We start from the raw sequence: 15,649 nt of genomic DNA, 5'->3' as shown, positions 1-15,649 counted from the left end.
GGATTTTTGTAACTTTCCATCATCTCCAGTTGCAGAAACAATATAAATATAAGATTGAATTCAGCATCTTTTTTAGGTAAATGTGTGTCTTGCATTCAACTGGAGAACCTTTGAAATCTATTGGATGAATGATCCTGAAAACTTCACATGAAAGACATTTGTTCATAAATGACAACATGAGAAAAGTGTCCATTCATTTATGGTCAAAATAACAGACAAAGCATTTGTAAGAAATAATATATTTACTTTGAAAATGACTCACAGCTAGAACAGAGGAAAATAACGGAAATAAAAACACCCGCCGTCACAGTTTCTTTCAGCAGAGAGACGAGCGCAAGTAAACCTGTCGACAGGAGCATTGTTTTGAACAATAACTGTTTATAGTGCGGCCGTACATCAGAGGAAGAGGTTTAGAAAGTTCATGGTATGGACCCCAAATGGTGACTTCGCCTTCACATGCACTGACAAAACTGAAATCTGAGTGTATAAGTGTTTTTGTCTTGTTTTGATTAAGAATATCACATTATTGTCAATGATAGATTTACTAACCTTATTTGAAGAATATTGGACTAAAATAAAGCATGTTTTCTTTTTAATTGACTCTGCAAATAGGGTAAGGAACATTTTCTTATAAGATTTTTACTCCAAAAAAGACCAACATACTTGCTTAGATTTCAGTTTTGCAGTGTTTGTGGAATATTCGGAGTCAATAGTAAAAAACACCAACTTCTTGGTCTCCAGTATTAAACATAATATCATCAACCCGTGTCTTCCACTCTCTTAATACGTCTCATGGCCATTTAGAGCTGCAGTAATCTACATTATCTGAAGGCAAGAAGCAAAAAAAATGTAATCCTTTCGGGCATTAAACTTTTATATCGCAGTATAAAACATAAAACCAAAAGAAGGAATGTAAATCAAAAACATAAATGCTATTTTCTTTTCCCAATGCAGGCTGTTTTGACTTTACAACATGTTTTATTCCACCGCAGCTTCTTTTCAATTACACAACCTAAATCGATTTATCCAAAGATGAACAATTAGTCATGTTCTTTTGTTCAGAAAGTACCTTTCACCAATAGCACTCGTAAATACTTGTAAATGTGGTGTTAAATACACAGAATTTAAAAATGATTAGAGTTGTCATCATTTGGTAGAAAATGTGTTACTTGTATTAATTAAGGATATATTTTTCTACACATTTGTTTTCCCTTAAAAAAAATGGATGTCGAATAAGCTGCAGCTTTTTAACATTTTCATAGCTTTTCTCTCACAGCAGTCGAAGCACATTCTTAAGACATCATGCACCACTGAACTGGGTAAAAAAACACAGATGACATCATCTGAATTATTGCTGTAATACCTTGGATCGTTCTGGCTTGCTTAAAGTCGTCATGGCCTTCGCAAAACCCCCAGTATCAGTAATATTCTCTTTTCAGTGTCTTTCTTATTATTTTTCTGAGAATCTACAAATCTTTCCATGTTCAAACTGCTCAAACATCTAGAGCGCTAGCATAGCTAAAGTCATACGTTCCTAAAACAGTGACTGGATGATCTCAGATCTGTCACAGTGATGAGTTGGTCAAACAGTTTACTATAAAAAAGTGGCACAGAAAGCGTCAACTGTGGGTGGATATTTCTCAATAAGCTCTACAAAGTCTTCCATGTGCACCAGTGTAAACATTCAAGACTTTACAGACATCATTTTGGCCTTGAACCTTGTCATAGATATATATTTCCTTCCCTTATTTCCTTCAGCTCTCCGTCATTTATTTATTATATATTTTTGAGGAAAGTTGCTTCACCAGGTTTGCGTGTACGACTGTGACTATAATTCAATACTAACTAAAACATTAAAAAAAATACTAATCGAAAAAATAGAACATATCCAGCCACTTCCCATACTTTTCACCAGTTCATCCCTTTGGCAATTTAAAGAGTGCAGGTCAGATATAAAAGGTTCTCCTCGTATTGTCTTCTCGCTGCACTCTGGGTCACATGTCATCTCCAGCGTGAAGAGATGCTCTTCCTTCCTATCTTCACGTGTCCGTCACACGCTGACCGTCACGTGGCGGGACGAGCCCGAGCGGCGTTTGATGCGGGAGCGTCGAGGCCTGGCGTCCGGCTGACAGCTGCACAGCGGGCCCAGCAGCAGCCACAGGTAGAGGATGACGCAGGCCCAACACGAGGACATCTTCACCCAGAACGTCGACCAGCTGCCGTGCGTGAAGGTTGTTTCCAGCACCGCCGACTCATAGCTGAGAAGAGGCGTGAGAGAAGTTAGGTTCGGGGGTGTTTTTGTCTCTCTTTTCGAGAGGCCTGGTGGTGACTCACCTGAACCAGTTGGTGAGCGTCATCATGACGTAGAGCGAGGCCAAGAAGAAGACGAAATGGAAGAAGAAGTAGCTGTAGGCCACTCTCTGGGTCTCGTTGTGGATCACCTTCTGGCAGCCCTTGAAGTTGTCGTCGATCACAAACTCATCTTCTGCTGAAGTCAAGAGACATTTAGAGGATTTTAAAGTAGATTCTTCTCAAAACGGACCTTTTTTTTTAGTAAATCTGTTTGTTTTTGTTTTTATATTCACCCTCTTCTTCCTCGGGGCAGCAGAAACAGCAGGAGGCCTTCTGGAACTCGTAGCGATAAACTTTGATCATCCAAAATGGGCCAAACATCTCCGCCAGGTAGGAGGCTTCATTGCTGTTGACACACACGATATTAGTTACTTTTCATGGAGCTTTTCTTGTCTTAGTTGTGCTTGTTGTTTCCTCACCAGGCAAAGAGGACGCAGCAGTACATGATGGCGGCTCCAATGATGGCCACAGCGTTGCCCTCGTTCTGGATACCATCTTGACCCACGCTGGGGTAGCAGACGGTCATGTTCATGCCCTGATACATCACTGTGTTCGGAGAGAAAAAGCAGGTGGTTGACAATAAAATACATCACCTTCATCTATTGAATTAACGTTTTCCATATTTGTCTGATCATAGTTTGTAGTAAAATGTGAATATATTCACACTTATGCAGCTCAACACAGTTTCAGGAATAAATATTCACAAAAATGACATTGATTGAAAAATAAGAAGGAAAAAACATCAAAGAAAAACAAAAAAGTATTTCAAAATATCGACTTAATAATATATAATTTCCAGACGAAATATAGAATTACAAATAAAGATTTAAACTATATTTACACTAAATATTACAATGAAATACATTTGTAATTAAACTGCTTTTGAAGAAAATCTGAATCAATTTTTTTTCATCATAGAGAGCGTAAAAAGTCATATAACTCGGAGAAAGAACATTTATTCAATAATATTTTAATTGTCAAATAAGTGTCAATGTTATCTCATGACACTTGATGTTCATCTTCAGCAATTTATTTTCAACATCAAACCACTTTGAAATTTCCAAAACACAACTTTCATCACTACTTCTAAAGCACACAATCTAGCACATCAACATATTTAAAGATAAATGACCATCAATCATTGGACAATAAACACATACATCCCTTTTGGCACTTCTGCTGTTTATCTCCTTCTTTACTGCATCCAAGAACTTCCTGGGTTCCTCTTTCACCTGGTACCTCCTTTTTTAACAAATTTCACCCGACTCATCTCTTAACTATCCTCTCCTAGTGTTCAGAAATAACTTGGTCTCCAGACTTTTCCACATGAGATGTTCCACTGATACACTCGTCTCATACTTAGTCATTAAACCTGGGCCCAATTATATACAGAATACATTAGCTTTGGGAAAGAAATTGTTGAAAAAACGTCTGTTCACTTGATGTTGCTAAAGAGTTCCACACAAAGGTCAAGTGTCACTTTCTTTCTCCTTCGTTTCATTTCCTAGAAAAGGTCTGGCTGACTTTCTTGGTAACACCTGAACACATTGTTTAATGTGTGTTCATGAAAACGTTGTGAGAACATGTTGATGTTGATTATTGTTTAGTACAGAGAAAAGATAAGATATATCATTTACTATATAAAAAAAAAAGTTTGTATCAAAACGGTTGTAGTGGCAGCAAATAGTTTGGTTCTCCAAAAAGTCCTAGTGTGTCCCGGGCCTCTCACCTGAGAAGAGCCACATGGCATCAGTTTCTAGTTTATCAGCGATTAACTAATTAATGAATAAATAGATTATTAATCATAGGTAATTATGTTTGTAAATGTGTGTACTATGGTGAGGACAACCCAAAGAGTATTTACACATCCTTGAATATCATCAGACAAGTACGTACCAAGTTGTATGAAAAATGAAAGACAATAAGGTTTGTTGTGTGTGTCTGAATGTGTGCGTGTGTGTGTCTGTCTGTGTGTTCCTTTATCCAGTATAAGAGGTGTTTCATTACAAAGACAAATGTTTCCACAACAATTTTCTACAATGTCTATAGTGTTGTGTCTTATGAAAGAAATCTCCCCATCTATCTCTCACACACACACACACACACACACACACACACACACACACACACACACACACACACACACACACACACACACACAGCTACATACAAACCAAGATGAATCTAAACCACTCAATTTTATTTAGTTACACTACTTTTTCTAATCGTACTTTGTATAATTTCCTTCATGTTGTTGATTGAGACTCAATGAACTAATTCACTGAAACATTATTTTAAAATTTCACAAACAAAAACACCCACACACATAAGCACACACCTAAACACACAGGTGAACACACAGGCACACATACACACCGGTTAAATTTTCCTTTTTTTAAAATCATCATTTCTAGTGGACATTTCTTTTCCATCTTTTCACAAGACAAGATGTCAATCTCTGGCAAGTACTATTTGACCGCGTTAATTGATCATAAGCACATCTCAGAAACACACGTAACATCTCGTAGGATGAGTTGACTAACAATAGTAAGTGTAATTTCATCCTGAAAAATGTTTATACAAACAAGAGCAGACAAGAGTGTTTCTCTCCTTCAGTCTTCATCTGATGACATTTAAAGGTAAAGCAGCTCATGCATATTCCGCTGCCCTTATTTGTGCTAGTTGTCGCTTCAGTGACCTCCACCGCGGTCATAAAACACACACTGATATATCATTACCAACTGGCATGCGAGTCCATCTTTCCCCGAAACATGTGTAATGATGCTGTTTCCTGTATCATTATGCTGTCAATGGATCCTCCAGGAATGTGAAACAAATATCCGTTAGTCTGCCATCGCTGCAGGTCGCAATCCCTGCAGGCAGCATGTCAGAGCACATCTCATCGCACATTATCTGAACGTGTGTGTGTGTGTGTGTGTGTGTGCGTGTGTGTGTGTACGCATTATACTCAAAAGCTGCTATTCAGATGTAAAGCCAGGATAAGATGGGGCCTCTGACAAGCTGCTGCGCTAATGTCTCAGTCATGTGGAGGCTGCTTGTCTCACCTGGAGCCACCAGGTGATTTATGGGATAAAAGTAGACACAAACAATAGAGGATTGCATCATGTGACTCTCTAAGTATGCCCGTGTGTGTGTGTGGTACTAAGTGATCTCATACTGTACTGTTGAATGCTGTCTGCATTGCCTTTACCTGGAAAAACGTTAAGATAATGAAGTTATTCTTATTTTTTAACCAGCTTTTGAAAAGATAAATGTATTTAGATTTAAATTAAAATGTCTTAATTAACTTCACCAAGGATGTTATGCAACCTTGTGTCTGTACAAAACACAACATTTCAATTAAATTACCTCTAAATGTGTAAATAAACATTTATTAAAATAATTATTTAGAAAAGACTATTCAGATCCATGGATCATTTAAAGGTGTGTTACTCTCTGTGGTGCAGAAAGAGTTCAGGCCCCAGTTCTTGCTAGTGCGTCAGTTGTTCAGGCAAGTTCCGGAACATTTTTGTCACAAGCTTTTTGTTATTTTTGATGCTAAATAAATAGAAATGTAAGGCAATAAAAACGTGTTCTTCTGAGGTGACATGAATGTACTGTCATTTTTTTTAAATGTCGGGATATCGGTATCTTCAGATACTGATAGAGAACAATCTATATTTAACAATTATATTAATTGTTATATCTCTGTGTTGTTGACTGTGTTGGAGTCACCTTGAACACCACTTTCATCAATGAAAGAAAGTCAACATTTTCCTTCATTTAGCTATAAAAGAGAACTTCTCTAAGCAGATGAAACGTTCCCATGCCAACGTGAAAAACACTCTATAACAAATGAATCCACTTAGTGGCTAAATTAAATAACAACAGTCATGAACATCAACTGGAAAAAAGACCATTGTTTTGGTGAACCAGACTCAGTGAACTAAGTGAATGTAACATTCTTACAAATTAACTATTTGTCCCATCGCTACCAGAGAATAATTAGTGTTGAATTAACGCAAATATAAGGAGATCGAATATCTTAAGATATAAATATGTAGATATCACAACATTGAAATAATTACAATGATGTGGGCTTAGTACTGTTAAAAAAACGAATTCAAAAAGACTAAAGATAATCGTGTTGATATGTTTCACATAAATTTAAACAATTTAAAAAAGTAAATTTTCATTTTCATCATTCATTAAAAAGAAAGCAAGTAAGTAAGTAAGTAATTTCCATTGCTTCTCCTCCTTTTATTTTTCCTTTTTTGAGTATTTGTTTCCATCAACATGAATTAAAAGAGTATTAAAAGTGTTTTTTGTCTGATAGCCCCTTATGTACATCTGGCTGTTTTAAATATTTCAAGTAATTAAATATATTTTAATATATTGGATTTACCTGACATCTAAATTAAAACTATTATTTGTTTAATTCTATCTCCTTCTCTTGAATAATGATGGGTTCTAACTGTTTATGATCCACACAAACAAGAGTCGCTGCTGACCTGTCTCTGGTGGGCGACTGGCGAGCGCTGAAAAAGTGAGGTACATGACGTAGCAGCTGATGATGGAGGCCTGGAGGAGACCAGAGCGAGGCTGTTCTGCAGAGGCGAGAGAAAGGAGAGCATGTGGGCCGACGATGAGACGATGGAGGATGAAGAGATGCTACAGGCTTAATCTTAGACGATTTGAACCAAACATGTTACATTGAGTTTCAATGCAAAACCAGCATTTACAAACATCATTCAAGGGGTTCCTGACTTCTTTTGCACCATTTTAACATTAGTATCTTATTCACGCCTTATAACCTTCAGATAAAAACAGTCAAAATAAATTGAATACTGTATGTGTTTCATTCATTTTAACTGGTTTACAGGTTTATCTTTTGAGTAAACTTGACTTAAACAAGGCTCTTAATGTTTCAAGAACATTCTTATGATCAAGAATATGTTTCTTATCAGAATACCTTGAAAAATAAGATGAATAAACACATGATCTGCAGCCTTACAGAGTAGATGTAGTGAAACATTTCTCACAGCTGTTGTTGTAGTCGTAAAACCCGAACAAGTGCCGACAAATCAGAGCAGCTGTGATAAACATGATAATAATGGCCTCCATTTAATTATCAAGGGTTTCAGCTGGTGTTTGTGTGAGATGAAAAGTATTTTTCCAGTAATCGGCGGCGATGAAAGTTGTTCTGTTTACTTGACTCACTTTGCTTGACACAGGGAGTGACAGCAATGAAGGACATGAGGCCGCAGAGGGCCAGGTTGATCCACAGCAGGGCCTTGTTGAAGTGGCAGGCGACGGGGTGCGTGTAGTACTTGTACATGAAGACGAAGGCCATGGTGGCGATGGTGTAGAAGAAGAGCGTGGCACACGTCACCGCCAGATACCAACGCTTGTTCTCTGCTGCTCCTGTCAACCTGACGAAACAGTGACCATCTTGATTAAAGAATGACACGTGTTGATGATCTCCAGCAGGTGGCGGTGGTTCATCGAATAGATGTTTTGTAATCTTATAGGACAAATAACGTGAGAACCAAACTCTCCTGACTCACTCATGTGTCTCTCCAAGATACAATAAGTCTCTCATCGTGACCATGTTTTGAACTTATTACTTTATAAAGTTCTCCCTCTTCTGAAATCCAGGCAAATGAGAGGTTACGAGAGCAGAGTCCATTATGACATAATAATGGCTTCACTCCTCCTCCAGCCAGCTGTAATCACACCCCGCTTTGTTTATACAACAAATCCTTTGGAGGTAGAGACGTCCATGATTAAAGACACGTGGTGAAAAACCTCGATGCCTGACCAATCACAGCAGAGTGGGTGTGGTTATGGTAAACAAGAGTTCATCTCCACGTCACCGTTAACAGAACCACTGATTTAAATGATATTTTGATATATGATATTTGTATCTAAGCATGGGATTGCATATACTTGCATTAACCATTTGGGACGAAACATTCTTCCTTGGTATCTTTGATTGTTTCTACCTCTCCTTGTGCACACTCCAATCACTGCCACCATGTGTGCACAATTACACATGCACACACAAGTGTGAGACGTGAAGATGTAAATATGTCATTATGTGCTGTGATGTTACGTCTTAAGTTGCATTTTAATTTCCATATATGCAGTGTGTCATACACAGTATATATATATATATATATATATATATATATATATTTTTTTTTTTTAATTAAATAGATACTACCAATATCTATTCAATACAGTAATGTTTCTCTCCTGTAGATTTTTGGATGCAATACTATAGATGAAAGTTTCTCTCCATGTCTGTGTATTTATGTATTTGGGCCAGATGCGGCTAAAGTTAGGACAGATGTTAGCAAAGCCAGACTTTGATTTACTCAGTTCTTGTGGGCAAAGTATGAATCCATCAGCAGCAGGAGAGTTGTAGTCAAAAGAAACTGATCTCCAGATGTGAACCTCTGCATGTTTGCAACTGCAGTACACACACACACACACACACACACACACCACGTTGTATCTAATAACACAAAGGTATGTTGCCGCTAATAACTGGAGATAAACACTCCAGCCCGCTGAAGAGGGTTTGATCATTATCTCAAGTGCTCTGGGAAGCACATCAGGTACCATCTGTAGGAAGCAATGGCTCAAGTGGAACAATTACAACTGAAGAATGTGTCGTTCCTGAGCCTTCAGAGAGGAGAGGCAGGTCCCCTTGTTCTGCTCGCTGTGATCAGGTCTACATTAAATCCAGAATATACTCTGGATCAGCTGGTTTCTTTGGGTGAACATTTTAACTAATTTCTACTGTTTACACGTGAAATAAAAAGCTCAAAGTCTTAGGATCTAGACTCCATTGTAGCACAAAGTGAGCAGAGATGAAGATACGACTGATTTAAACAACATGCTCTGATCAAACTATGAAGCAAGTGAGCTGGACTGGCCGTCTCATATTGTATTCTGTTCAACTGAAGAGACCTTAAGGCTTTCATATTTTTAATTTCAAACTTGTTGCCATGACAACATCTTCCGCCTTCAAGCATGTGAGATAAAACTCATCATCCAACTCACCAGTTCTTGTTCCATGTGTGAGCGAAAGCAGTGATGAGGATGAGTTGAATGAGGATGAAGGCAAACCCTCCCACCACACCGACGTAATGCCAAGCTGATGAGAGAATAAAACAGTGCATGGTGGTCAATAAAATGAAAACAAACTGGTGTTATTGACAGATGTAAGATGGGCCAGGATTATTGTGTCACCAAAGTTTTTACCATCAGCATGAAGTTGACTGAAGCTCTCTGCTGCCCTCTAGCAGGGCTTCGTGTGTAGCGCATGAGCAAAAAGCTTGTTCTCACCATGTAGGAAAGACTCTGTGGGGATGAAGAAGGCAGCGGCGCACATCCCGAGCAAAGTGATCAGCTTCAGGAACCAAAACCTACCAAACAAGACAAGCACTTTTATTAGAAAAATATATTGAAAAAAACACAATGGCAAAGTGTAAATAAAACGTACAACAAGAGTGTATAGGCACACATTATTTTAAATAACTAACATAATAAAACGTAATTTAACCATTTAAATGTTTAACTAAATACATTGTCGTCGTGAAGATGAATTATTTGTAAACGTGAAGTGTTAAATAAGTCAAAACTATGTTATGTTTGTTACATTAAAAGTCAAACTTGTTTGGAAGGTGGACTGGTTTATAATATACCTCATGAAAAGTAAAAATACATTTATTTCACAGTTAACCTTTAGTCTAAATAAAAATATAATTTGTATCCTGTGGTCTGATAAAAGCAAGCGGACCAAAGGGAAAAATGTCCATAACGATTAAAGAGAGTTACAAATGTAAGTAAAACACATCAATTAAGAAATAAAGTAATATTGCATATTATAGCTAAAATCAAGCCAATTCAAATGCTCTTGCTGATTGATTTTAACACTTCATAATTCTATGCAACTTCTTTATTGGCCCCTTGTGTAAATGTGTGATCCAGACAACCTTTGTGGGTCGACCAGTCCGTCACTGGGTCACCACCTGACCTCTCGCAAACCACCGAGCTCCATTAAACCTCCACTAAAGACCCCGAGGCCTTTCACTGGGTCCCAGATTAGACTACTACTCTGAGCAGATTTATTCCAGAGACGAACAGCAAGCCAGTTGCTTAAATCCTAATCCAGAGCACGTCACTGCTCCGACTGACAGCCCAGTAGTGACAAGAGTGATAACAGAGCTAAAAACAGATCTGTAGGCAGATGAGTGGGCAGGAGAACGTTTCATTGAGACGTTACTCAACAGTGACTTAAACTATTTAATCTAAATATACGTCAAGATACTGCCAAATACATACAAACTCACTGACCCGTTGTGTATGAGCGCCCTGAAGTCTTGACTGGACTTGACATCGATCAGAAAGATGGCCATCATCAGGTAGAAACAGGAAGTCCCAAAGCAGACCCTGTAGACGGCCGAGTAGCCCACCAACATCTCACAGTGACCCCCGCCGTGAGCCTGGTCACACACCATGTTGAAGAAAGGCACCTGAAACACACACACACATCGTTAACCAACAGAACATTCATTTAATACAGATTAAAAACATGATAAAACAGAAAAATAATAGAGCTATTTAAAACTCTTAAACTGTTATACCAATGGATTTTTATCAGAGTCACTGACAAGATGGGTTGTAATTAAGAGTTTTTATGTTTACATGTCTTGACAATAAAAGCAACATACTGTGTTTTCTGTCAAATATATAAATACACTTTGAGGGAAGCAATGTGGTGTGGAGAATAAAGCTTGTATATATATATATATATATATATATATATATATATATATATATATATATATATATATATATATATATATATTAATAATATCTTTATGTAAATATAGCTGAGTCAAAGTATAAAAATCTGAGACAGGATTTAGAGAAAAGTAAATTGCATTCACAAATTAGTAATTATGGGGACCATGGGAAATAGAATAATATTAACATGTAATCATAAATAAAAAAAATGGCCCAGCAGAATGGCTGCCTCTGTGCTTGGATCTGTTTTTTCTTATTGCTTATTTTGTGTCTGAACTTATTTCATTCTTTTATTCTGTACTGGCGCCAGAAAAACAATCCTATGTTGTGTTTACAACACTCACAATACAAGTTTCTGATTCTAATTGATATATGCAAATGCAATTACAAATGTTCTAATTTACATATGCATCTCTAAGAGTGTTTATATGTAACACTGCAACCAAGTTTGCGACTTGAACTTGTACTATTTTATCTTAAGGTTTGACCAGACTCACATTTTCCCTGACCAGCTCAGACACGGTGCGCGACAGCATGAGGCAGGACACAGCGCAGCTCATGATGTGAAAGAGGGTGTACATGACCCGTGTGCTGGTGGAAGATTTGACCGGCGGGCAGAAGGCACAGCAGAGCGAACAAGGAGCCGGTCCACAGCAACAGCAGATCTGAGAAGAGAAAAACTTGTTGAGAAATGGATTTACAAAAACATAAACCTAATAATAAATGTATTTTCTTCAGTTAGGCTAAATGTGATTTATGAAATAAATGTTCACATCAAATTAAAGTGGTTTATTTGTTAGTTGTTGACTGCATGAAAGAATTTAGAGCAGCAGACAACCTAGATTGTATTTTGGCATCAGCTCCGCTGCTGTCTGATTAATTCCTGCAGCTGCATTTAGTGAGCCAATGACAAATGAGCAAGACCTGGGCCTACATCTGTTCCAATACAAACGTACAGTGACTCATTATTTTCCCTCTTACATGATCACACCGAGAACACAAGAGATGCTGACGCCACAGAGTGGAATTGGAGCAGTGAGGCCTGTGATTGGTTGAAAACTCATTCATCAGAAATCATGGTCAATAAAACGCCATGAATCGAAGTTGTCATTCGTGGACGGAGTGATCCAGAGGGAGAGCATTATAACTCGTCACGTGATACTTATAATCTGATGGGTCAAGCAGAACAGATTATTGAACATCTTCTCAGGAAATAATGAATAAAAATAGAGCTTTAATCATAGGAAGTCACTCGAACATGATTTCATCTTGCACAGATCATTGAAAATAACTTTCTATTTCTTTAGGAGCACAACTGATCACACACTTTCCCAGGCTAATGCATTGTCTTCAAATGCTTTTACATAATCACAATATTAATAACTATTTTAAATTCATGCAGCTCCCCTTCAACATAAAGTGCTTTATCTAAAGTTGAATATATTGGTCCTTCAGCCTGAATCAAAGCTCAGGATCAGGGTCAGATTTTAGAAGCCTCTCGTCGGGGTAATGACTGTGGGATGTGACAAAGAGTTAAGCATTCACAAAATACTTTGCTGGGTCACTGAGAATATTTAGGTCAGACTAGAGAGGACGGACTGGCAAACAATCATTATTAGAGGATGTACGTCGTGTTCTGCATGGACGCCTTAAACTCTGAATATTCATCATTAACTTCCGTTATTAACAACAACACATGAAACCACTGGTGCTTGTCTGAGTCGTACACACTGTCACAAGCATGAGGGGTAACCTTAGTCATAAAAACGACACAACAAGCGTTTTCAAAATAGTTTTTAGGGTTCTGAGAAGTAGATTTCCCTACAGTGTTCCTGTTTATTGTTTGGCAAGGATGGGGATCAGCACCTTAGAATATGATAACATGTTTCTCGTAAAAGAAAAACAAGGATTGTTATAAGTTTACGCATCACAGTTAGCTAAAGATGAGAATCAGAATAAAAACTTTGACAAAAACTCCCTCAGATTCTTGCTATGATAGATGTGTGATCGATGGTCACAAAAGTACTACAAACAGGATCAGATTGAATGAACTTGTCCATTAACACAAGCTAGAGTAATTATAGAGTAAAAATAAAACGACCAAACACATGGAACGATCTGTTTTCTTGGCCTCGGCTGAACCTGCTGCCTGAACACCCGACAAGAGCAGCAGATTAAATTGTTCAGGATGTTATATTGTCATGATGAGGCAAACAACATTCATCTTTTTTTTTTTTTGCTGTTGCTTAAGTTGGATAGTCGTGTGTATTGTAAAGAATAAAGTGATTTAACTTACTCAAGGGTGGATTGAAATGTGACTAAATATCTGTTTTTGGGAACCATGAGCAAATAGACAGACAACCCGTCACATCAAATGAGAATTCAATAAATATATATATTTTTTTTATTTCTTAATTTCTGTAGGAAACCTATGCAAGAAAATACAATAATTTACATTGAGCTTTGAGTCTCTTCTAGCAGAACCTGTTGAGACAATGCTGGAAACACCAAAAGCTGAAGAAGATAGATGGATGGATGGTTGGGTGGATGGATGGTTGGATGGATGGATGGAGGGATGAATGGATGGATAGAAGAATAAATTGATAGATGGAAGGATGGATGAAGGAATTGATGGATGCATTGCCAGATGGAATGATTAACACATTGCTCGATTGATGGATACATGGATGGAAGGATGGATGAATTATGAATGAATGGATATATTGGCAGATTGAAGGATAAATACATTGCCGGATTCATAGATGGAAGGACGGATGAACGAATGGATGCAATGGCAGATGGAATGATAAATGCATATTTGGGTAGATAGAGTGATGCATGGATGGTTAGGTAGATGGGTGGTCAGGTAGATGGATGGAAGGATGGATAGATGGGTGGGTGGATGGAGGGATGGAAAAAGGATGGGGTTAATGGTTGGATGGATGGATGGATGGATGGATGGATGGATGGATGGATGGATGGATGGACGGATGGACGGACGGACGGACGGACGTATGGATGGATGGATGGATGCATATTTGGATGGATGGATGGATGGATGGATGGATGGATGGATGGATGGATGGATGGATGGATGGATGGATGGATGGATGGATGGATGGATGGATGGATGGATGGATGGATGGATGGATGGATGGATGGATGGATGGATGGATGGATGGATGGATGGATGGATGGATGGATGGATAGATGGATGGATGGATGGATGCATATTTGGATGGATAGAGGGATGCATGGATGGTTAGGTAAATGATGGAAGGATGGATGGAAAAATATTGGGTGGATGGATGGACGAGTAGTTTCTCCCCAGCTCTCACCTGATAGGCCACCATGTTAAGGAAGTAGTTGTAGATGCCGCTACGGTTCATCCCCTGATTGGCTGACATGCTTCCTTCAAACTGCTTTTCTTCAGCAAACACTCTACATTTGGCCATTAATGTCCAGCAGGGATCCGATGTTCCTTAGAGAGCCTTCAACTCAGCATCCTTAGACCCTCCGGGAGGCCCAGTCTCCTACGAGGCCTGAAGCTGCTCTCAGTTTTTCAGAAAGTAAACCCACAATCTGCAGCAGGTTGTCCCGACACGCTCCTTATGATGGATTAGCTGTAAATCTAGTTGGACTGGGATCCCTGTAGTCCAGATCCTCAGCATGGGTGTCGCTTCAGTCCTTCTCCGTCCGGCTTCATTTGGGAATAACTTGTTGTTTCACCCATGTCCTGCCTGCTTTGGCTCTGCGGCTGTGTAAGGTGCTGCCAGAAAAGAGAGAGGAGGTGGCAAATGCCCGCCGCCCTCCCCCTTGCTCTCGCCGTCCTACCCCCTGAGATTAGGCAAAGTGTGCGAGAGGAGGAGGAGGAGGAGGAAGAGGAGGAGGAGGGGTGTGTAGGACGAGGTCGGTCGGAATCATGTGTCCGTCCCATCTGTCCCTCCTCTCCCTGATCAGCATCTGACCCCCCTTGCTATGGTTCAATACTATTTGCCACACCTTTAAACCTCAGGATGCCCACCGTTGGTGCATAATAACTACGTGATCCCACCACGATTTAGACCCAGAAAAAACATTATTGTCGTTCAATTCAGATGTAGTTTCTGTACCTTAGACGACAACTCTAGTTCAAGGTTGACAAAGGGGATTTCAAAGTACAATTGCTAGACTAGCCATTACATACTTTTTCTAAAACGTCCATGACAGGAGGAGGTAAATACATTTACATCCTATATCAATTACTTAATATGGTTCTTTATACAAAGATTTAAACACAGCAAATGTCTTTCTCTGTTTTTGTGAACAAATGTACACGCAGAGATTTGGCTATGGCAAAACATAGAGTTTAAGACATGGCTGTTACTCTAAACCGACACTATAGGGAGACTTTATTAAATTCTACGAAGGAAACTTCAATATACTTTTAATAGGAAAAACAATTTGCACATCTTTTTAAATTATGTTTCGAATTGTT

At 38.6% G+C, this 15,649-nt stretch overlaps 1 protein-coding gene across 1 annotated transcript; it reads right to left on the bottom strand.

The window, feature by feature from the left end:
• Positions 1-55: 55 nt before the first annotated feature.
• Positions 56-15,012, bottom strand: serinc4 (serine incorporator 4). The gene is made up of 11 exons (XM_087794368.1): positions 14,511-15,012; positions 11,670-11,837; positions 10,720-10,898; positions 9,709-9,788; positions 9,424-9,517; positions 7,573-7,784; positions 6,864-6,959; positions 2,772-2,898; positions 2,586-2,698; positions 2,335-2,488; positions 56-2,258 (listed from the first exon to the last, which is right to left on the bottom strand). The coding sequence occupies exons 1-11, from the start codon at positions 14,625-14,627 to the stop codon at positions 2,051-2,053; spliced, it is 1,548 nt and encodes a 515-aa protein (XP_087650494.1). The 5' UTR covers positions 14,628-15,012; the 3' UTR covers positions 56-2,050.
• Positions 15,013-15,649: the final 637 nt, after the last annotated feature.

Source organism: Callionymus lyra, chromosome 6 (assembly GCF_982586985.1).
Source record: "Callionymus lyra chromosome 6, fCalLyr1.hap1.1, whole genome shotgun sequence".
NCBI lineage: Eukaryota > Metazoa > Chordata > Actinopteri > Syngnathiformes > Callionymidae > Callionymus > Callionymus lyra.
Note: the sequence above shows the minus strand (reverse complement) of the source record. Positions and strands in the feature narration are given on the sequence as shown.